This window comes from Ursus maritimus, unplaced genomic scaffold (assembly GCF_017311325.1).
Source record: "Ursus maritimus isolate PB19 unplaced genomic scaffold, ASM1731132v1 scaffold_2, whole genome shotgun sequence".
NCBI classification, from domain to species: Eukaryota; Metazoa; Chordata; class Mammalia; order Carnivora; family Ursidae; genus Ursus; species Ursus maritimus.
The window spans coordinates 53,175,000-53,200,449 of NW_024424452.1; the positions used below are offsets into that span (position 1 = coordinate 53,175,000).

Sequence of the window (25,450 nt, forward strand, 5' to 3'; positions counted from 1 at the left end):
CAAAAAAAAAAAAAAACCAATCATTTCAAAGAAGTCTAGCCTCTACCCTGTCCCCTCACCAGGGGGTAGGTAGCTGTTCTGTTTTGTTCTATTTGTGGTTTATCCTTCTGTTGGCTCTTTTTTTTTTTTTTTTTCCTGTTTTAGGATAAGCAGATCTATCTTTCTCCCTCTCTCCTTTTACTTTTCCTTGCTCTTACTTGCACTCTGGTATAACATTTGACATTTCAGAAGACCTTTTTTTTTTCTAATAATTACCTTTACATTAATACTTTGGCCAGGAGAGGCTATTTGCTGTTGGTTCCCTACCATGATACTGAAGTCAGCTAGTATCCTCTCTTGCCCTTCTCAATCCTCCCCCAAGCACTGGATTTGAAGTAAGTGATACTCTGCCAATACCTACAGGCCAGTCAGCAAACTCATTCTATTTTCTATATCCTTTTCATTTCTCTCCCCTTTTCGAGAGGTGTGTTCTGTGTACATTGCCTGAAGCATAGACCCATTGGATCCTATGTTGTCCTCTTAGTTCCAGTTTTAGTTTTAGTTCTAGTTCAGTTCATTTGGTATAAATTCAGCAAATAACATAATGTTAATGATCCCCATCGGATCTGAAGTCAGTGCTTCTCTATTCTTTGTGTTTTCCTCTGGAAGGGCTCATGGGAACAGTGTTTCTTGAGTTCCTGGATGATCTTAAGGGTTTTTCCATGACCTGTACATGTAAAGCTCACTTTGGCCAGATTTACGGTCCATGGTTTTTATCTCTTATCCTAAAGTAGGTTCCTCCATGTCTATATAAAACATTGTTTTCAGTGTCTGCTAGAGTCTGGTTTTCTTTCATACTTAAGTGACTTGGTTTTGCCTGGATGCTCAATGATATTTTCCTTTTCTTTAAAGCCCCAGAGTTTGACTAGACTGTATTCTGGTATGGTCATTCTAGGTGTTTTTTCCCAAGGATGAAGTATGCTGTTTCTGAGGTAGTTGTTATTCTTGAAATACATTGTAAGATTTCCTCCGATTATAGTTTTTCATATTTATTTTGTTTCATTGCTGTGGTTTTGCTTCAAAAGTTTCTCTTACGCATCTATTGGACCTTTTTTGCCTGTCTTTTATAGCTATCACTTACCTGATCCTTTTTCTTTTTTATTTTTAATGTTTTTATACTTTGCATCCTATTTTTCATTACCTTCTCCTATTCTCCTCCATCCTATTTATTCATTCTTATATTTTAGTCTAGGTTCGTTTCGGAATTTTTTTTTTTTTACTTCCATTTCTGTTTTCTGGATGCTGTCATCTCTCTGGCTAGCTGTTGTTAGGGGATTTGGGTTATGCTACATGTTATTATATAGATTCAAAAACAACAGTGTCACTGCCACCATAGTCTCAGAATATTCCAACTTATTACTTCTTTCTTAGAATTTTAGGATTCCAGGACTTCTTCGTAACATGCTTATTTTTAAAAAGTGCAGAAATAAGTGATGGAGTGATGCATGGTCAGGGCTGCATTTCTCTACTAATAGATCTAGTGTGTCATGATTTTTTAGTCTTTTACTATCGTATTGTCTGTTTCCTTAAAAAAATGATGCTTCATACACCACTTACTTCCACACACCGTCAAGGACTTTTCTGCCAAGCCTATAGAGGGCACGGGTCTAGGTGATGTGTTTGGAACCCATGTAGTGTGTACAATCTCTGCGTTCCAGGATCTTATATCCTACTCAGGAAAACCTGGCACCATCCATTATTCGTTTTGGTCTCTCACTCTTGTCCCCGTCATTCATTCTCCATAACATAGCCAGAATGACATTTGGAAAACCCAAATCTATTTGTGTGTACTTAAAAATTCGTAATGGCTCCTTGTGCACTTTCATAGGTTATAAATTGGTGCAGCAACTATGGAAAACACAGTATGGAAGATCCTCAAAAAATTCAAAACAGAACTATCCTACAATCCAGCAAGTTCATTTCTGGGAATATATACTAAAGAAATAAAAACAGTAACTCAAAAAGATATCTGCACCCCCATATTCGTAGAAGCATTTTTTACAGTAGCCAAGACATGGAAACAACCTAAGTGCCCATCAATGGATGAATGGATCAAGAAATTGTACATATATATACACACACACACACACACACACACACACAATGGATTATTTAGCCATAGGGGAAGAAAGAAAGAACAGGTCCTACTACCATTTGAGACAACATGGATGGACCTTAAAGGCAATATGCTAATTGAAATAAGTCAAAGTACTATATGGTCTCATTTAAATGTGAAATTAAAAAGGAAAAAAAAACTCATAGAAAAAGAGATCAAATTTATAGTTACCAAAGGCAGAGGGTAGGGAAGGGGCAATTGGAAGAAGGTGGTCAAAAGATAAGAAGCTTCCAGTTATAAGATAAATAAGTACTAGGGTTGGAATGTACAGCATGATAACCACAGCTAACACAGCTGTGTGACCTATAGGGAAGTTGTTAAGAGAGTAAATCCTACAAATTCTCATCACAAGGAGAAAACAGGTTTTTTTTTCCTTTTTTCTTTTTTTCTTTGTTTTGTAACTATATGAACAGAATGTTAGCTGCACCTACTGTAATCACCTAAGAATATATGTAAATCAGACCATCATGCTGTACACCTTAAACTAATATAGTTGGGTATGTCAATTATTTCTCAGTAAAACTGTAAAACACACACACACAAACAGATGGAAACACACACACACACACACACACACACACACACACACACACACATTCTTAATGGCTTCCCATTACCTTTAGGATTAAGTCCTAAACATGGTTTGCAAGGTCTTTCTTGGTCTACCCCTCTTAACGATTCCAGCCTCATCTCCAAATACTCCCTACCTTGAATGCTATATACCAACTGCAACGAACTTGTTCCTCGAATAAACTCTGCCCTCTCTATAGTAGAATTTAAGATTCTTAAAAAGGATATAAAGTACAATGGGAAATCACCTTGACAACCTATGATTTGGTGTACTGTGTTCTGTTGTATTAGCATAAATGACACATTTCTATGCTTATTTATAGAATATGTTTAGACCTTATTAGCTAATGATAAATCTGTTATATTTCCCCATATGTACTCTAACAACAAAATATGTTCTGGTCCACAGAGTTTCTCTACTTTTTTGGGCTCATGATTGGGGGGAAAAGGTGCCACACTCAACACAGTATTCAGTTTACCATATACAAATTCCCTTTGTGGAAAATATAGTTAAGACTTACTGAAAGCATGCTGTGAGCCACACATTCAACCCTCACATCAACTCTTTGAGATTGGTTCCATTACTACCTCCATTTCTCAGATGGGAAAGGCAAGGTGTAAAAATTAAGTAGCTTTCCCAGGTTCACCCAGGTTGTTAAATGAAGAAGCAGCAATGAAACTTCATCTCTTTTGGCTCCTGAGTCCACACTCTTAACCACTGTGCTGTATTGCCTCTCAAGATAAGTGGATATGTAGTTAAGAAGGACCAAAGACGGGGAATTTAAAGTATACTACCTAAAATTAAAGAAAAAAATTCCCCAACATTTTTACAGTTAAATACCAAAATAGCTAAGATCCCCTGTTAACAGTGCATTTATTTCATCTCATTTAATTTCCAAAATTACCCTGTGAAGTAGATACTGTTTTTATTCCCATTTTGCGTGTGAGGGAACAGAGAAAGGGGTCCAATAGCTTTCCCAGCTCAAATGCCAGGTAATTTACATGGTAGTAGCTTTTTCTTCAAGTCTTATTCCTAAGGCATATAAAAATGAACTCGACCATTTTCTTAAATCTGCTGTGTCTGTTGACACTTCTAAAATCGTAATTTTAAACATTTTAGATTACGTGTTCATTATTTAACAAAGAAAGCGGCAACATTTTGAAACCATGACTAAAATGATTGTTGTTTATTTGACATTCAGTTTCTGAAATTTAAGAAATACAGAAGCCTGCATGTTCTTCTAAAGAAATGCATTATGTAAATGAGAAAAGACTTCATTTTTATTTGAAGTTAATTTTTGTTAGGATATTTCTCCATCGACATTTAAAGACAATAGACCTTCCAAACATGAAGAGTAGTAGACCTGATTACCCAAATGAGAAAGGATGTTTGGTCAAAGATCCCGATGGCATAACTAATTCTGATTATAAACTAATACATTCCAACTTTGCAAGTATTTCAACTGAATTGAATTAAGAGATTCCTGAAATACTCTTTCTCTTGATTACTGAACATTAGTGTTCTGTAGTCAGCACAAGCCCCCTGATACCTTCCCTGATAGGCATTCTATACCATAGGTATTACAGTATATTTCACAGTCTAGGAAACATTTGCTAACAAGTTTGTAAAAGTTGTATGTACATATTGTTCGTTTGTCTGCCAAAAACTCTCACGAAAGAGAAGGAACCAAAAGCATTCTTTTCATAAAGTTACATTTAGTAACTTAGCAAAATACAAAATTATGTAGAAAGGGAAACCCTTTTGCATCAGATGCCTGCCTGTATGTTAAAAGCTGACTTACGGGGGCACCTGGGTGGCTCAGTTGTTAAGCATCTGCTTTGGCTCAGGTCATGATCCCCGGGTCCTGGGATTGAGCCCTGCGTTGGGCTCCCTGCTCAGCGGGAGGCCTGCTTCTCCCACTTCCCATCCTTGTGTTCCCTTTCACTGTGTCTGTCTCTGTCAAATAAATAAATAAAATCTTTAAGGAAAAAAAAAAGCATCCAACTCTTGATTTAAAAAAAAAAAAAGCTGATTTATATGTACAAGTTTGATTTCACACATACTTCCATCCCAAAGCCCAAGATAGGGACTGAATTTGTTTTGTGATTTTCTATTCCCACAAGTAAGCATTTATTTATTATAGAAATCGGAACCTCAATAAAGATATTGATTATCATAAAAACAAGTTACTATCAAAACTCTGGCATGCCTTGTTAAATTTTATTCGATAATGATTTAATAAGTGCCTGTTGTTGGCAAGGCTTATGAGTGCTGAGGGAAATTTACTTAAAAAAATAAATCAGATGTGGGCCCCACTGCGTTCAAGAAATATACAGTCTAAATAGAGTATTGGTTCATGTAGATACATAGCGGTAGCTTAAAGTAAAAATCATTGTTTTCTCCAAGGAGTGAGAGATTATTCTGGCAATTGCAGTCAGATAAGGCCGCGTAAAGGAGATGGCGTTTCAGCTGAGTTATAGATTCCCAATTGGATTTCACCAATAAACAATAATTTAACCTAAATTCAAGTAAGTTTGCATTTAATGGTAATGCTGTCTGACATATTCCAGAGTAGAAATAACTCCCTATATCTTTCAGAAGTTTAAGACATTCTGGCCTATCATTAAAATATCTAGTCTTTATTACCTCCTCAGTGTGGAGGTAAAAGTGGCAACCACATCATCCTTTGCTCCTTAGTGGTCATACTCTACTAATGTCCATTACAGCACGTAGAATTATGACATTACTGTAAGTCGCCTCTCAACAAGTCATCATTGGGATACTTCACAGAACATCAAAGCTGAGCTCAGTCTTGAGCCCGTATCTGCCAACTCAACCGTGCGAGTAAATTGTAAACCATATTGAATGAGCAGTGTCCCAACTTCAAAAGCTACCTTGGAAATGGATCTCCACGTGACGCCATCCCTGCACCAGGGCAGTAACTTCAAAACAATCCAAAGCTATGTCTATAAAGAATTAGGGACGGGCTGTTTTCCACTGAATTCAACTATTGGTTTAGGTAATAAACTGATCAATTCAAACAGCCACTTCATTCTTTTTTTTCTAGAGAGTTTAAAATAATGGTGAATGGACAGATTCGTTGAATTTATTAAAAATTTGATGTGTGCAAGGAGGTGTCTTGTCCCCCCACATCTCCGGATGTTCTAGCTCCTGCCTTGTTGAGTTGCTCACACAGCCCCAATGATGGCACATGGTAGGTGCACTTCAAGGCGGTCGTGCCTCTGTAGATGTCTCCTCTCACCGAGGGGCCCAGAATGCCTTGCACTCTGGTTTGGAATTCTCTTTGAATATTGAGTTGAAATCATTTTCCCACATGATCAGTAGACTTTAACCCCTAGAAAATGAAAGCCATATCTTTTTTATTTCTCAATCCTGTTTTATGGCATAGGGCATGGCATGCATTACATTTTCAGCAGACATTTATTAAATGGAGTATTAGTATGGTATAGGGGGAAATGATTCTTCCGAGGCATGCATTCCTTGGTTCAAATACAGTAACTTCATTTTCTGTTTATGTGATCTTTGACAGGTAACAGTTTCTCTGGACCTTAGGTTCCTCAGACCTGTAATGGGTTTCTGTGAGGATTAAAGAGATAAAGTATGTGAAAATATTTAGCATAACACCCCATATGTTGTTGACACTGAATAAGTTTGGATGTTCCTTGTGATTCCATAGTAAATTCTAAGATTTAAGAAACCAACGCATATTCAAAATAATAAAAAAATAATAACATGTATTTTCTGCCCTGCCCCTTTAAGTCTATCATTTCCTGAAACTGGTGAAAGAAAAAAACTCAGCATGTTTGTTCCCAACATGTTCCCTCAGAACCGCACTTATTAAAGCTTGGTTTGGAATCATAAATAGTGAATAGGAGAATATAGTAAGGAAACCAGTTCAACAAACATACAAGTAATAGAGACTGCACTGGATGAAGTGGATATGAAAATGAGTAATGCATGGACTTCTCTCAAAAAAGTTAGGAATATTATTAGGAATATCCTCATTGTTTTATTACTGGGTATTATAAATGCCAACCATACCATCTTAAGAAATACTGTATAGTGTCATGATCACAGAGAGAATGTGGGATTACATCTGAATCTATGGTCTGAATTGACAGTTCTTTTATGTAAAATGTAAGATGCCGTCAGGATCAATATCCCAGTGTTTTAAATGTAGACACACATCTTCTTGCATTTAATGAGATATTCAAAAGAATCATGTTTATTTTGCCTAATTTTGCATCCCTTCTGAGAGTCAACACTAGCTTTGTTATATCATTTTTTAAGGAAATTAGAATAAGTTTATTGTTGAAACTTTATACTAAATACCAATGATAAACAGATTCCAGAAATGTATAGTTATAGCTAGGAATTGAATAAATTAAATCAATATCAGTTTACTAAGTGCCTACTATTTCCTAAGTACTATGGTGTGAAGAATACAAGAATACTCTAAGATCCCTCAAATATCTTAGATTCTGCTTGGAGACACAATATCCAAATTTGAACTCAAGCGAAATGAATTTTCCTCAGTTTCCCCAAAGAGGTGGTCTGCTCCCATACCCTATGGACTTACTACAGTGTCTAGTAATTGCTCTTTCCTGTGTTTCCTGCGTTAGGCTATGAGCCCCTTGATGGTAGGAGCCATCTTTGTGGGTTTTTTAGCACCCAGTAGAATACCTGATTCTTAGTCAAGTTTTGTTGATGGTTAAATGAGTGTTTTTAAGTACATTTAAGTAACGCTTCAAGAAAGAAGTGTTATCAAAAAAAAAAATGCATGATTGCCAAATGAAATGTTGAGGCAATAATTTTTACAGTAGTTTAATTTGTTTTAGTTCAGAATATCTATTGTGCTTCTAATATATGGTAGAAGCAAAGCTAGGTTCTGCGAAATTGCACATGGTTCTTGGCCTCAAGTTGTTCAGTGTTTTTAGCTGACAATCCCCTCTCATCCGGAAACAACTTCAGGCCAGACCATATGATAAATGTAACAACAGACATAAGCACAGATTGCTATGAAATACAGAGGAAAAGCTCTTGGGAATAGAGTGAGGTTAGGAAAGTTTAAAAACAAGATTTAAGGGCCCTGGGAGAACTCCAAAGGGCGAAAGATCAGACTCGCAAAGATGGTGGAATTAGGAAACATAGAAAGGAAGTTTTCTCAAGCGGGTAGAATACATTGTTTCGGTGTTGGTACATATACACAGTCTTGGTGGCCAGCAATTCCTTAAAAGTATCCGTAGGACTTGGACAAATATGGGAAGCATAATATCAGTCCCATGGAAGCCAAGATTTAACAGCAGTTCTCCCAAAGAGATTTTTTGAAACCTTACTGAATAATTTGCTCTCAGAAAAATTTAACTTTCCTCTAGATGTGAGAATGTTCTCACGTACACTCAGAATGTTCTAATGGTTCTCTCAGAATATCTACCTGAATTTCATAAGACAACCACCACCACCTTCTAGGTACCCTTTGTTTAGAATAATAAGGAGGTACAAAAAGAAGAAGCTTTTACAAGAGCTGTTTATGGATATGGAAGTTGGGTTTAATAATTCACACACGAGGAATGATAACTTAGAATCGCGGGCCCTTGGAGCTCCAGATAAAGCATGAAACACGCCACTTGGAGAAGGAAATACCACGTGGTGGCCAAGAAAAATTTTGAGGCAATGGGCTTCAGATTTGCAAGACTCTCCTGGGTTTTTATTGAGTTTTTGCATTGGAAAATGAGGACTTATTTTTACAAGCTGTGACACATTTAAAGCAAACAGAATCAGACACTATAGAAAAATTTAACTCTTCTATACCAAAAAGATACCTCTTTGTTATTTAGAAATGATTCTAATTCTATCCTTATTGTAACATGTTGATAGTGCTTAGATACAATGAGTTTATAATGTCTTTATTTGGTATCTGCTCGGTGACACTACACTAGACATTCTTTTGTCCATATCACACCACAAAGGCCTACCTACCCTCAGTTCCCCTTAACTGTGGGATCCCAGGTAAATTACTTACGTTTTCTGTGCCCTGCGCTTCTTACCTGTGAAGTGGGGATGAAAGCAACAATAAATGTAGTAGCTCACAGTTATCCAGTGCTTACTCTGTGCAGGCACTGCGCCAAGTATTAGACACAAATGATTTCTAAATAAAATCTTAAGATAAACCTTTGAGGTAAGAACTAGTCTAATCACAGTTCTTGAAGGCAAAGAAATTGAAGCAAAGAGAGTTTGAGTAACATGCCAAAGATTGGTAAAATCCTCCTCCAACCTTGACAAATATGGCGACAAGTAGGCTTTTTGAGAGAACTAGTTGGGGGAGGGGAAATGGCGGCATCAGAGGGAACAGATTCCTGGACCACCTGCAGATTCCCACCAGCTCCTCCATCTCTTCCCCCTTCCTCAGGACAGCTGAGCAGCTCGGACACTGCTCGGAGGAACCGGAACAGTCCTTGACTGGCTGTGCAGTGAGGCCGGTCCCGGAGCTCCCCAGAAGTGTCCTGACGCAACCGTCCTTCCCTCTCACTTGCTGCCAGTGCTGGGACCTACAGGAGGGGAATGCTTATCAGCACACACCCCGGCACATAAGAAACTCAGAGTAACGTTAGCTCTGGCAGAAGCTACCAGATACTGTAGCAGGATAAAGCAGATTGGGAAAAAGTAGGTCTGGACTCGAACTCTGACAGGGTAGAGGGGCACTGACAGGACAGAGCCATCGGCTGTTGAGAGGAAGCGCACACTGGCAGGCCAGATCACTGTCCGAGGGGTAGCACCTCAGACCACAGATGATGGGAGGTTAAGGGACACAGTCCAGATGTCCCAGCAGGTAGGCAGTGAGCAGGGATGGGGGCCAGGAGCAGCTGATGCTTGGGCTGGGGGCTGCCGGGAGCATTAGAGACAGCCTCAGTCACCAGGTGGCTCTTCAGGGCCAAACTTTAGCGTCTGGGGAGATCCCGGAATGACCTAAATTCGAAAGAACTAAGGTACGGGGAGGTTTATGACCGGTAGGTATGTCCAGAATAAAGCAAGGGCCGAGTTCCTGGGATCCAAAGTTCAGTGCACTGTTTTAAAACTTAAACTCCTCCTTGCTAAAGTCAGGGCTAGTCCAGAGAGAGGAGAAATGGACTCAAGGTAGAGCATAAAGTCAAATGACCAAAGCCATAGAGTGAGAAGGCACCAGAAGGATGCAGGGTGCCATCGACAATACCGAATGCAAAGCGTGCTTCATGCACAGGAAGGGGCTTAGAAAGAAACACCATTAGAAACAAGGACTTCGTGCAGCCTTAGTAGCTAAGAAACATATATGCTAGATGGTAGTTGATACTTAATGTGCGTTTTGGTACCAAAAAAAAAAAGATACTGATGTTAACTCTTTCAGTTTAATATGTTGAGACATATGGACATCAAATAAAGGGGAGGAGAGGGTCATTTGGGTCTAGAAGAGGAAGTTCCCACAGAGCTGGCTTTTCCAGCCCTCATGCTTCTCTGCCACCAGATACTCCTCCAGTGACACTGAAGACCTGCTTCATTTCTGTCCAGCTGAGGCCCTGTCCAGGCTTATATTTTTCTAACTGACAGTGAGTGTTCTTGCCAAATGCCAGGGCCCATAGTCACATCTGTTTGTCTCTCCTCTGCAGCTTGTCTGAGGCTGCTTGGGAACACATTTTATCCAGGGGGCAGCTTTAACTAGGCCCAATTCTCTGAAAAGCCTCTGTTTGTAAATGCATACAATGGAGAGACAAGTCCTTACTCCTTTCGCTGTAATATTATTGTGTTTGACACTGCCTGCTTCCGTCGCTGTCAGCTAACGTCGAAAGCCAAGTTTTCAGGCAAGGTGGTTTTCACTAGGATTTTTTTGTTTTTGCTTTTTGGGGTGTTTTTTTTATTTTCTGCTTTATTTCCTTTTTTTTCCCCTCCAGATAAAATGCCCAGTTTCCCACCACCACACCATTTAAAAGGATGAGGGGATAAACCAAGTGAAGTCTGTTTCAAAAGCAAAGCAAAATGAAGACTTCTTTTTGAACTCTGCTTTTCTAATATTTAATAGGAAAATCTTCAGAATTAGTACATGGGAGGGGCGCCTGGGTGGCTCAGTGGTTAAGCATCTGCCTTCGGCTCAGGGCATGATCCTGGAGTCCTGGGATTGAGCCCCACATCAGGCTCCTCCACTGAGAGCCTGCTTCTTCCTCTCCCACTCCCCCTGCCTGTGTTCCCTCTCTCGCTGGCTGTCTCTCTCTCTAATAGATAAATAAAATTAAAAAAAAAAAGAATTAGTACATGGGAAACCATGTTTCAAATCATAACTAAATGACAGTACTTACTAATCCAGAACAAAACAGCATTATTTCTTGATCCTTTCCACTTAAAGATATGTTTGTTTATCTTTAACAGTAAAGGTGTGAGTAGTTACAAAGTTATTAGGTTTTGATTTGTCTCCCTTCTCCTCCACTGCAAGCAAATACTGTTAACGGAAACAAGTACACTAATATAGTTGATTGGTAATTTCCTTGCAGTGCCTTACCAAAAATTTTAACATTATTTTTTAATAACTTCAAGTCTGTTCATAGGACAGTGCATTATCATTCTTCAAAACACCACACACACACACACACACACACACACACACAGAACCAACTATCACCTTGAATAGTAATCCAAGTGTAATGCTTTGCAAAAACAAACCACTCATTTAGACTGAAGCAACAAGGCTGCCTTTGAGACACTCATTGATTTTAAATTAAAAAAATAACTGCTATGTTTTACATTAGGAGTGACAACAAATAACAGAATAGACCTTACTTAGTGTTATTTGTAGCAACTGCATTGCACCTGTCTGAAGGAAAGGGGGGTGGACAACCTGAATGGGGTAATCTTACTGATCAATAATCCAGATCTCGGAATGTGCTGTAACAGATAGTCAATTCTTGATAGAATTACTGAAATACAGCCAGCTGTTTTTCTTATGGCTCAGGTCCTTGCGTTCAATGTACTGACTTTATTAACTTGAACTTTATTCTCCTGGAATGTTTGTTTGTCTTTTCCTTTATGCAGCTCCGCCGGGGGCGGGAGAGGGCGGTTGAATGAAGATGTTATATTCCATTTCTTCCATCTTTGGTCCAGCAGATGAGGAAAAAGTTTTAAAAGAGGAAGTTGTTCCTGGGATTTGTTTTTCACCATGTTTGTAAACAGGCCTTCCTAATAAGTTTTAATAGTGTAAAAAAATGATAAAGTATTAAAGGCAGTATTGACTTTGGAGAATGATTTTCAAACAATGAGAAGACTCTGATTACCTGCCATTAGTGTCAGAACAGTGGAAGTGGAAGCTAGCAATGTTAATAGTCACAATGAGTACCTATGATGTGTCAGACCCTCGAGTATTTCTTCTAATTATTTCTAGAAATGTATTTCTTAAGAAGGATGCTCCTGGCTAATATTTTTTTTTTAACCTTACTTTGAGCTTCAAATGTATCTGAAAGTAATAAAACCTGGCATAGTTTCTTTGGTTTTTTTTTTTTTTTAATAATCCAGAATCAGGACTTTTCATGGGCTGCCTGCCCACCTCTGCCCCTGCCCACCTTCTCTCTCAGATGGACCAACACAAAGAAGTTCCATGGTGTGACAGCTTTGTGTTATTCTCAGCCATAATGGAGAGGAATGACATGGGAAGCAGTATGTCTGGACTTTGCAAAACTAGTCGCCCTCCATCTCATCAGTCTCAACCCTGGGCAAGCCTGCTCTCTGCCAGCATCCCAGTATTCAAATCTGTCCAGCCTTCTCTCCTGCCAGATGATCTTTAATGGCTCCATGTCAGCTATAAAATTCAGACACCTTCATGGGCATAAGTGGCATGTATGGCCCATGACCCAGCCCCAGCATCTTCTTCCTTCAAATTTTATAGTCCCTTCTTGAAACATTGCTCCCCAGACACCTTGAACTACTCTTAATCTCTGACCAGAACAAACTCTTTATAGTTTAAAATACTTTCAGCAACAGGGACACCTGGCTGGCTCAGTCAGTAGAGCATGCAACTCTTGATCTTGGAGTTGTGAGTCTGAGCCCTATGTTGGGTATAGAGATTACTTAAAAATAAAATCTTAAAAAAAAACCCAAACTTTCAGCAACAGGTATAGAAAACCTAACCAACAATGTCTTAAACTAAGGATATTTATTATGTTTTAACAAGAAGATCAGAAGTAAATGGTCCGTGCGTTGGTGTTTACAGCTCAATAACAAAAGAGCCATCCCTCAGAATTCAGATTCCCACTGTATTCCCATTCCCCTCCTCCTCAGCTATTCCTGATATCTGAGCTTGTCTGATATATGCCCTGCAGAATCAACATTGCTGCAATCTTTAGCTAAGGGGATGTTTCCAGAGGGACCACAGATGTTAAAGAGTAATATTGTACCAAAAGGTAAAATCATGACTTTTTCACAGATATAAAATGAGTATGTGTTTGAGATATTATTTAACTCATGAGTTAATGAGGGAACCAGGCAGATCTTATAAGGGATTCAAAGAAGTAGTCAAAGAAACAGATTTATAAGGAGTAAGGAGTGTAGGTGTGAATGGGCAGATGGATGCGGAACTGACTTTTCCATTAGGAGGGAAGATTGTCCTTCCTCAGGACAATTCATTTGCATTTCTATAGACAAGAATTATTTTCCATTGCTTTCAGACATCCATAACTTCTAGTTGTAAACTAGCTCCCGTAGAATCAGAGTCTGCTGACAAGAAGAATATGCTCTGAACGTGTAGTTTTCCACTGAGGCACAAATATTTCCCTACAAAAGAAAAAAGGCATATTCAACACAGCATGTTTTGAATTGTTATAAGGCCTAGGTAATATAATCTCTAGTAATAGCTATTAAAGTTGGTGTTGCCCCCTGCTGCCACACTGTCCCTAATTATTTCATGCACTCATGACTTAATCTCCCCACTCAGACTGTAAATTCCTCCAACAATAGGAAGTGAATATTCCATGTCCTTCATATCTTCCATCTCTTCTTTCCTAGTATCCTCATTGTCACCACCTCTGTGGGATCTTAATGCTAAGTCAGTAATAGATACTAATAAATGCTTGCTGAATAACTGAATTCATTAATTTTGTATAAAAAGGATGTGTCTTCTCTGATATTATTGTAGTTTTTAAAAATTTCTAATAGTTTTAAAAAATGAATGGATTCATAACCACTCATTTTTCTTGGCATTGGAGCCAGGACCACACTTCAAAATCCAGACAGTTTTGCATGTCTAAAAACATCTTGACGTGTGTGTGTGTGTGTGTGTGTGTGTGTGTATGCAAAGTTAGTCACTACCTGAATGAACTAATTTTTAAAAATATTTAAATAAGTGTATATATTTATTCTATCACAAAGAAAGAGTATGCACCCAATACAAAAGAAAGAGAAAACTAGACAAACTCCTATTTGCTATTACCTATGTTGATAGATTTTTCACAGTGCATATATTTAATTGTGGATCAGCCAGATCATTATCATACTTTACTTTGTGCCATATAAGTAGAACCTATATGTAAATTTTACTCCCCAGTTCCAATGTTTCATTATATTTAAATACCTGAGAGTATGTGTATAAATGTATATCTTGGTTTTTTCTTCAATTAATTTTTTCCTTTTAATTTTTTCTCTAATAATCTGGGTGTGTATGGGGAGAAAATAATTTTTCTCTGTCTTTCAAGATTCTTCTAGCTGGTCTAAAAATCAAACTGACATGAGCCAGATTAACAGGAGGAAATCAAATTAGATTCTGTACATACAGGGAACCCACACAAACATGAGATTCCAGAGACAATGAGGCAAAAGGAAGTATATATGTCATCCTGAACTAAGGAGAAGGGGGATAGGAGTCTGGGACTTAAAAGGGAAGGAATACAATTCATAAGAAGATGAAAAGGAATGAGTGTTTGGTGAAAAAATGTTTGTTGGGCCATTCAGAAACAACGGGATATAGAGAGGACTTTGATCCAACAAGACTTGCTAGGTTAAATATAAAACTTCAGGATACTACCAGATATCTCTGTGAATTACTAAAAGAACATGTGCTATAATAAACATGCATCATTTATTTCTGCTTCATGATCCCCAGACACTATCCCAAATCCACATCAGGGATTATGATCCAGGAAATGAGCAGAGTCCTTTTATAGCTTGAAATGTTTGAAGACTTTTAAATCCTTTCTGTCTTGTATTATTTTTTTTCTTGATTTCCAATTGGGCCATTTCTAATTTTTCCAAAACTTTTTAATTTAAGAGTCCATGATTAGGCAAAATAATCCAATTCTAACTAATTTCAAGAATCACAGAAGGTCTGCTTCTCAGTTCTTATATATCGTGTCCTTACAAATTTAATCCACTATCATGTTAGCCTATTTAGGGGCAGTAGACCAGCATTAACACATTCAAATTATGTTTCCTCACCTAGCTAATAAACAATTAACTAAAGAATTCTAACCATATGAATTATAAGAGAGAGGATCACTATTTCCTTCTATTTGTTTAAAATGTTTTAAGAGAATTCACTGCCACATAATATCCTAAAAGAAATTGATCATACTTTTCCTGTAATAAATGTTGCTCTGACAGTAAAGCATTAGTAACCAATTGATAACCTAGCAACAATATTGTGATCTCTTTAGATAATTAATCTTAGCTATTTTCCTGTCAGAAGCAACAGTGCTTGATTTTATGTTGAGCTAGAAAGATTGCCAGTTTTGAAAATTAAAAAGCATTCCTTTTATATTATTCATTCCAGTAACAATTTATGATGGCGCATTTAGCTGCTGAACGCTTGTCAACAAACGTAATTATGTTTCGATATAAACAAGATTGGTGGTTTTACTATGCCGCTCCATCTTTGTTGAGAATGTTTTGATTTAGGTTCAGATTATACAAGCTGTGTATTTATGTGTCATTTTTTTCCTCCTTTGTTAATAGTTTTTTCTGATAATTACTTGTAGGCAAACAAGCATGCATTTAGGATCCTTATGCACAGGAGATATCAAACGGAGAAGAAAAGCTGCACCTTTGCCTGGACCTACTACAGCAGGTAAAGCAAAAAGGGGTTGGGGCAGAACACAAATAGGAAGTTCATAAATCATCAAGAAGAAAAATACAGATAATTCTAAATCACTTACACTGAAGAAGAGGCACAGTTACAAGCAACTAGTAAATCATTTGCATTTGGTGTCAGGATATATTGCGTGTTCCTTGTGTAGATTTTTCAGGTAGCCAATCAATAAAATATTTGCTACACACCTGCCTGAATGTAAGACTCTGCGTGAGGTATTAAAGGATACAAAAACTTCAAAGGCTGTGTCTTTGGCCTCTGGAAATTTATAGACTGGTTGGGACAATGAGGCATAAATAGATGCAAAGGCAAATAACTGCAGAAAAAATGAGTAGTAAGAAATTCAGAAGTATAGGGAGCAGCCTCAAAACACAGGGCCCCATATCATAGAAGACAGAAAGCTGGCCATGAGTGCGTCAGTCTGGTTTCTAGTCCCAGCTCTGCAGCAATCCTAGGTGTGTCTTTCCTTATTGAAACATGGGTGCCTGGCTGGCTCGTTCGGTAGAGCATGCGACCCTTGATCTCAGGGTCGTGAGTTCAAGCCCCACATTGGGTGTGGAGCCTACTTTTAAAAAAAAAAATCTGCATTAGAATAAAAAGTCTCTCATTATTTCCACCTAAAAATCACATCATTCTAGTAACATTCCATTCTAATGAGTGTGGACTAGGGAAAACCACAAGTGCTGAGCAGAGAGAAGGCACTAGAGCAGAGGGGACAGGAAGCCTTCCTAGAAGGGCAAAGGCTCAAGCTTGGTAGTAAGAATATGAATAACATTAGTGTTTTTAACAAAATCTTATGCAAGAGCAATGATAAGGAAGGCAGAGATAAAAACCAGTGAAAGGAGGAAGCCAACTGGGCATTAAAACGTAGATACCCACCTAGGAATAAACTACAGTTAACCATCATGGATTTGTGGTGCAGCAAACTGACTCTATGAGATGTTTTCAGTGTAGATACTTGCTCGGTTACAAAGAATAAACCTTGGTCTATTGCCTGAGGTCCTTAACCATTCAGATTTATAAACTTTCCTTTAACTTCATTTGGGAAACCTTTTATAGGAAAAGTTATTTTTTCCATGGTGATTTATAGAATATAAAAATAAGATTCATGTCAACCAGGAGAATAAACTATGAGAAGGGGGAAAAAAATCTTGACATGGTGATTTCAAAGAAATAAAAGATATGAAGCTTTAATTCTCTCTTTAGGGGATCTGTCCCATAGTTCAGTACTAAAAAACTGAATGACTTAAAATCGGAGCCCTCATAATGCAGTTGTTCCATCTATATAAAGGGCAACGTTATGAAATTATGCATATGGTTATGAGTAAATATCATATCGATCTTCATCTTGTAGCTGTATTGAATTTTCAGAATTGAGAAATAAGAAACACCTGTGTGTGGAATGTGTATTTATGTAGAATATTTACCACTTATTGGGTGCCTGTTTTGTAACAGAAACTGTATTATTTCATTTTGTCTTTCTAACAACTTTGTGAGCCAGGTGGCATTAGCATCACTTTACACCGTAAAAGTAAGATTCAGAGGAGTGATGGGTTTTTCTTCGTTCCCTAAGAAGACATAATTATTGAATGGCAAAGGGAGGTTTCAAGCCTACATCTACCTGCATGACTCCTAAATCCCTATTCTTTCCATGACAACATACGGCCTTTTTGTAAGAATATATTTGTAAGGACTGTTCTATTGCATATGTTTATTTGAACCTGCCATTAAATCTTAAGTTTCATAGAAGAGTTACCCAAATATTGCTATGTAGGGATACAGAACATTCATGAGAATACTTCTAATATATCTTTTTGCAGGAACATATAGCCACTTTTAGATCAAATACATGTCATAAGTTCTTCAATTCAAATCTTTCATAAGGCAGGTGTAGGATTCTTTAATATCCCCATTCCAGTTGAATGGTCCCCTGAATTCTCTTATCTTTCAATGATTCAAACATTAGTGGCAGAAATAGTACAAGAACAATCTTAGGGATGTGACTAAAGCACCTTAGTGCCGGCAATAAGAAAGAGAGAATATCAGGGTCAGGTTGTAACACTCTGAACATATGTGAAGTGAGAAGGAAAATGCATAATGGTTGAGGAGAGTATAATATAATTATTTCTACAAGGTGATTTTGACGTTACAACCCAGTAGCATCAGAGAAAATCATTTATACGGAGTATGGGTATAAACATTAAACTTTAGCCTAAAACATTCATAAGCTTATACCAGCATATTCCAGACATTATATTTCAAAACTGTTGTGATTCTCTTAAGATTCAGGATTTTGATTATATTACTAGATTTTTTTTTGCTTAAAGAATAAAATTCATAGAAATTTAATGCATTTTTGTAATTACAGTAGTGGAGTAAGAGAATTATGTTACTCATTTCCAATGCATTTTTAAAATCCATGCATAACTGTTCCTCTCAAAGAGGAAGAGAATGAGGTTATTTAAAAGTCCTCAGTTTTAAAAAGAATATCTTCTAATACTAATGAATCAACTCTAAGGTGAAGATTATTATCCAAATTCAAGTAAGAAACGCTTTTGCATAAATACACTTTGATAATGAGGTTATGAATCCTCCATCATCTTGTCTCTGAAAATTATAATTTTCAAATTCTGGAGTATATTCAGCCTTGTAATAGTCAATTATATTTGTAAGCTTCCAGATTTGAGTTAGCATGTAGAACTATTTCAAAGTGAATATTCTCCCCATTTTACAGGCCCTTTGCAGACCTCCCCAAAAAACACATTGAACTGAGATATATTTTTACACTTTCTTTGCCTTTATAGTCAACATTCAGTCTAAGCAGGAAAAATGCAGGTGAAGATAGCTGTCTCTCATTTGAAATAGGGGATAAGAGTTAAAAGGCGGACAGCTTGAATATTATTTAATGATCCCCTCTGATTTATATGTGAAATTTTATGCAGTTAAACAGCAGGTTTAGAAAACATTTGCCAAAACATTGTCAAAAAAACTGTAATTTGGAGCTCTAACTTTATAATCCTGAACAGGGTTTATACAAAAATTTAAGACTCCAGGAGTAAACAGTTATATATTTTATGCATAATAAATACTTTTAAAAGTCACCTATGAAATTAATAACCCAAATCTGATCTTTACCTGCTAGTGTGTTGAAAATTTTACTCACCCTGTTTTAGCAATAGCATTGAAGCATAATTTCATTTGCTTTGCAAGGCTATGGACTAGCCAGCAGTGTTATCGGTTGAACATTTATTAATTGTGACAGGAACACCAAATTTATTTCAGTGCTTTAGCTTATTTACTGCTCTTTCACCTTTGTATTTTGTATTGACAAAGTAAAATGAATATTGATAAGGTTAGATATTGATTTTTAAATGTATGGCTTGTTCTCTGCCTCATTCAAAGTCACATACCAAAAGATAGTGGATGTCTCACTAGCAAAGGATGTAGATTTACTATTATAAAATTGAGAACTGTTGAAGCAAGAAGGTTTGCCAGCAGAATGCATTTTATAGTTTGAAAAATGTCATCTGTAAAGGTGAAGAAAAGCAGTGAACAAAATAGGAAGAATATTAACACATTTTTAAAAGGCAGTCAGCAATGTTGGTTATGGTCTGTGTTTTTGGTAGAAGTCATAGCTTATTAAGGATGTGATGAGTGAAAAGATGTTAAGTCAGCTTTTTGAAATATTGTGGCTACCACATTTGTTTAAATGTTTTGTTCACTATACATTACTAAATTCATTGTTATCCACAACTAGTATTTGCTGTTACTGTTTTGCTGTCTATTGAACTGATATCATAGGGAAAATAGTCATCATAAGGAGTCAACGTTTTTCCTATACATTTGATATTATGTAGAGAGATGCCTAGCGAAGCTTAATATCTTGGTGTAGACATTGCTCCAGGCTGCATTTTCGTGGACAAGCAAGATCTTGGCAAGAGGTTGCTTTACACCTTTTTGTGACTTCTTGACTTCTTCCTCAGCATCCTACTGATATTTCAATAATAACATAATCTCTGTGAATATTTAAGACAATGAAGACAAGTTATAAATCATAATAATGGTTGAAGACTTTTTTAAAGGTGTGCTTTTAATTAAAAGTCATACTAATCATAGTCAGGAAATGGTTGGTATAACCAAGCGCCCTTCCAAGGTGCTATATCTCTTCTTTTGTCCAAAATTTATTTTCTCAATAATTATGTTTTTATTTTCTTTTACCACTGGATCTATGTGACCACTGTAGATTATCTTTTCCAGATTTTCAAATGGGCAGACTTTAGGGGGAGATTCTTGGTATTAATTTTGAAACCAAACTATATTTGAACCTATAGCAAAAGCCTAGGAAACATATCACCCTCATCCTTTCAGTTTGGTGTTTTAGGAGAGTGTTAAACAGCTCTCCATTACCATTTGGTACAAGAAACACTGAAGGAAAGGGTAAACATCCACATTAGGTAGAAAATAATCCTGTTCCTGACAGTATAAAAGACTAAATAATGAGAACATACTTAAACAACAGAACACCTGGCCGTGCTCTACAAAATATAAAGCAGTCTTTTTAGCATAGCTGAGACTGAAGGAAAGAAGTTGTTCAAGACCAGAAATGGTCCTAAGCAGCCCCCATGCCCATGCCCCGTTTTGCCAACCTAGGAAATCCTGAGGTAGGTTGGTTAGTGCCCCTGTGGGTAGGGAGCAAAGCTGAGGAGTTGGGTGTAAGGATCCTGTCAAGCCAGAACCTCTGGAAAGCTCTGTCCTCAGAAGAGGGCAGACTAGAAACAAAACTTACCCACAGGCACAGGAAAATAAGAATCTCATTTCTACCTGAGCTCCAAGTAGAAGAATCTAAAGATGTGTAAGAGCCTACCCTCACATGAGTTTCTAGTTTAAAATTACACCAAGCCAAAAAATTAACATAAAAACTGGTCTTTGAAGCAAATGCAAAGCCACTTTGGTGGTACATGCCTTACACCCCTATGACTCTTCATTTCACAAATGAAAACCTACTGAAGGTGGTGTCATAAACCAAAACTTAAAAAAAAAAGTTATAAACAAATTTAAAAACAAAAGGAAATAACTGTGGATAGACAGGTATAGTAAAAAAAAAAACAAGGAGAAATTTGAGATACTTGTTCGTTATGAAAAAATGTTGAAAATTATAAATTCACTGGATGGGTTAAATAGCAGATTCAATATAGCCAGCCAAAAAATAAAAATAAATAAAAAAAGGTAAATTTTAAGAGCAATTTGAAGAGATTACCTGAAAGAAGCCCTGAGATAAAAATATGGAGGATAGAACGTCTGGAGGACTTGGAGAAGGATGAAGTTCAACATACATCTAATAGAACTTCCAAGAGGAGTAGAAAGAATAGGGAGGTACATTATTCGAAGAGCATATTGCCTGAATTCTTTGAAAATTATAGAATTCTTACAACTGAAGAAAAATGTGAATCTTCATATTCAAAAAGTCTTTATCAGAAAATAGTAAATATGAATTTAGTCATACCTAGATGCGTTGTTATAAAAGTTAACACCAAAGAGAAAGAAAAGAACTTAGCAGTCAAGGAGAAAAGATGTAACCTACATAGGAATGAAATTACACTGGTAGCAGACTTAAAAACATCAGTACAATCCAGAAGATAAGAGATAATATTTCCAAAGTGTGGAGATAAAATAACAATCAACATGGAGTTTTATATCGAGTTAAACTACTTCCCAAGAGTGAGGATAAAATAAAGACAATTTCAGGTAAAGACCAATTATTACTAAACTTAATACTTCATGTAGAAGAAAATGGAATTCATAAAAAGAATCAAAATCAAGAAGGAATGGTGAGCAAAGAGATTGTTAAACATGTCCATAAAGCTAAAATATTGTATAAAAGTTCATAATGATGGTGACAATGCCCATGAAGATAATTAATTTAGATGTTTTAAAAATAAGATGGAGGGGTACCTGGGTGGCTCAGTCAGTTAAGCATCTGCCTTTGACTCAGGTCATGATCTCAGGGTCCTGGGATTGAGCCCCTTGTTGGGCTCCCTGCTCAGTGGAGAGTCTGCTTCTCCCTTTGCCCCTCCTTCCCCCCACTTCCTACTTGTGCTCTCTCTCTCTCTAATAAATAAATAAAATATTTTTTTAAAAAAAAGTGAGATGGAAATAAAACTCTGGACAACAGTATAGAAATGTGAAGAAATAATAAGTCAGGTATGCATGTTATATTTAAAGGTAATCACTAAAACAATAAAAATATATGATTTTCAAGCTGATGTAAGCAAGCAAGAGATGCCAGAAAGGAAGAAACAAAAATGTAGCAAATTCCACAAAAATGTAGAGGAATGCAATGCAAATATCATTAAATAATACCGGAAAAATAGATCCAGATACACCAATGATCACAATAAATGTAAATGGAGTAAATGCATCAGTTAAATTCAGGGATTATTATAATAAATAAAAAAACAAAACCCTGTAAGTGTTGTTTACAGCAAGTACAGCTAAAACTTAAATTATAATTTAAATATCTCCTAGATAAACTGGATTTATAGCAAGCAAAATGACTCGTTTGGTATTTCAAGAGAGTTGAAACACTGTCTTCAGACAGACTTGCTGTGCTAGGGTAGACAAGTAATTTCTCAGGAGTTTGAAATTTGTGAACAGTAAAATCTCAGTCATTTGGGACAATGTGGCAAAAGAAATGACATAATAGAAAATATTGGTGATATAATATTTTAAGTCAAATGTTCAGGCAGTGAATGGGTGACATTTGGACTCAAATGTAAGTCCACATTCTAACTAGGACACTTTCTAGCCAGTTGGTTTTGGGCAGCTGTGTTACTTCTTCAAACCTCAGTGTTACCTATAAAATGGAACCAATAATACCTATCTTTTAGATTGATAAGGAAGATCAAAAGAAATGGTGAATATGGAAGCATTTGTAACCTGAAGAGCTGCAGACATCATTATATTTTGTTATCCACCTATGTTAGTGTATGTTTGCTGTATATTGTCCTTATTTGAGAGGTTATTTATATATATATATATTTTTTTTTTTAAAGATTTTATTTATTTATTGGACAGAGATAGAGACAGCCAGCGGGAGAGGGAACACAGGCAGGGGGAGTGGGAGAGGAAGAAGCAGGCTTATAGCAGAGGAGCCTGATGTGGGGCTCGATCCCAGAACACCGGGATCATGCCCTGAGCCGAAGGCAGACGCTTAACCACTGTGCCACCCAGGCACCCCTGAGAGGTTATATTTAACTGAGAGGTTATTATTACAATTCAGCTATAACCCAATTAATTTTTTTTAGTTGTTTGAAGCATCATCATCACTAAAATTATTTATTTGCTATTAATTCTCATAGAAAGTGTGTAGGTTTTTGGAGTAAACTTAACCAAAGTTAGAATCTTAGCTTACAAACTCTGTAGTCATGGTCAAGTGACATCATGTCTCCAAAGGCCGACTATGATTCCTTCCTAGCACAGTTGTTATGAGGAATGGATATAATTAATGTCATATGCCTAACAAGTAAACCATGTGTGTGGTACATAGTAGGCAAACCATAAATGACCCTGATTATATTTATTGCAAATAAACATCCCTGTGTGCCTTCAGAACCAAAACAATTTTAAGATCTTTTTTAGTTTTTCTAAAACACTCTTCTTTGATTCATAATGATTCTTCCATAAGAAATATATTTCTGTATAACCAAAATATCTATTAATAAAAACACTCCCGGGGCACCTGGGTGGCTCAGTCAGTTGAGCCTCTGCACGATCTCAGGGTCCTGGGATCGAGCCCCACGTCAGGCTCCCTGCTCAGCCAGGAGTCTGCTTGCCCTCTCTCTCTGCCCCCATACCCCCAGCTCATGCTATGTCTTTCTCTCTCTTGCTCTCCTTCTCTCAAATACATAAAATCTTTAAAAAACAAAACAAAACAACTTCTCTAAACATGTCGATATAGACTGTCTTTCATTCTTTACAAAGTTTTCATCACTTTAAAAAAAATGGGAAATTCGTTCCACATTAAATTTTATCATTTAAAAAGTATGTGCCTTGTATTTTAACCAATTAAGGGTTTGAACTGATGTGAATTAGCAAAATTCACGTGAGAAACGTCTACAATATTGCAGATAAAATACAGAACGGTCTGAATCAGGCTTTTCTATATTAAGAATGAAATAATTAGAACATCTGACAAAGAGTAGTAACACCTACCATTTTCTCACATCTCAAACTGTGCTAAATGCTGTTTCTTAGCAGTAATCAAAAAACCCATGTCCTTAAGTTAGTTATCGAGAACAGAGGACCATATTATAACTCGTGATTTTAATACCCAGTAATAGTAATCATCATCATAGCCCTGCCCCCCAGCTGGCTGGTAAAGTAATAGGGAGAAGGGGATGGGAAGGAAGAGTGAGCGCCTACCGCAAATGCGCTCTGAATACAGGGGAGGGACTGAAGCAAGGCTCACTAGCTGTTCTTAGCAAGCAGCATGTGTCACCTCCCCTTCCATTGGCTGTTTATCCAACATCAATACAACACTTTAGGAGCCAAATTACTAAACAAGCTGCCAATTAGGCTTGCAGTCAGCTGGACAGATTAGCAGCTAAGAGAGGCCGATACAAGATTTTCATCTCTTGAGCCAATTACGCAAGTGAATTACCATCCACAATACTCCCTGGAAGATTTGAGGGGAAAGGACCGACTCAGCTGTCATAGATAGGCGAGGTCCCGCATTAAGGGGGCTGGGAACGGGAGTGCGGGAGGGTTAGCGGGCTAGGTATTGCTAAAATTGCCCGAGCGGGAGGAGAGCCTTCCAGGAAAGGACTTAAAAGATTTAGCGCTGCCAGGAGCAAAAGGAAAGGAAATTATGGCTGTAGGATGCCGAGCGGAGGCTGAGTTCTTCCACTCCCAAGTCTTAATCTCATAAAAAGGATGAGAGACCAACAGTAGATCTCACTCCAGAATCACTGCCCAAGAAAAATGAACTGTTACCTTGTCTTTACGGTTGCGTAGAAAAGCGTCTTTTTTTTTTTTCAGGAATCCATGTTTCTATGAGGAAAGATTTAGCATTTGAGAAATTAGCTCTTCTCCTTTTTTTATTGTTTTACGTGAAAGTACAAGATGATGCTTTATCTTATTTTATTTTCATTAAGAGGAGAGATGAGAGCGGCACCTGAAAAACAGAGAGTGGGTTCTTTTCCGTCCAGATAAAAAACACAAGTAAGGGAGGATTCGAGTGGCCACTCCTGGGACCACCGTGCTTGAAATATCAACATTTTTAAATGATGATACTCAATTACCATTTGCTGTTCACTTCAGAACTGAGAAATGACCGCAGTTTAGCCATTTTTGAAGAGGTAAATTAAATTGGCCTCATATTTTTTCTTAAATATTAAACAGATTGTAAACGTGAACTTCAGCAAGCTCTTATATCCAAAATATGAATAAATAGATGTGTAGCCCAGAGCATCATTAGACGTCTGATGCGATTTAAGCTTACAGATGGAATTAAACTGCTTTGTGGCAATCACTTAAAAATCAAGGATGCGGGACAGGATGCTGGCGTACTGTTCAACCTGATATACCTGACCGGCGGCTGTTCAGAAAGTATGAG

General features: G+C 37.2%; 1 protein-coding gene across 3 annotated transcripts in view; it reads left to right on the top strand.

Moving 5' to 3' along the window:
• Window positions 1–25,450, top strand: part of GPATCH2 (G-patch domain containing 2) — a 193,446-nt gene that overhangs the window by 140,179 nt on the left and 27,817 nt on the right. For all 3 annotated transcript variants that reach the window (XM_008685669.2, XM_008685668.2, XM_008685667.2), the window contains one exon: window positions 15,728–15,816. In XM_008685669.2, coding sequence (XP_008683891.1) covers window positions 15,728–15,816 — 89 coding nt within the window. The remainder of the gene's footprint in view (window positions 1–15,727; window positions 15,817–25,450) is intronic.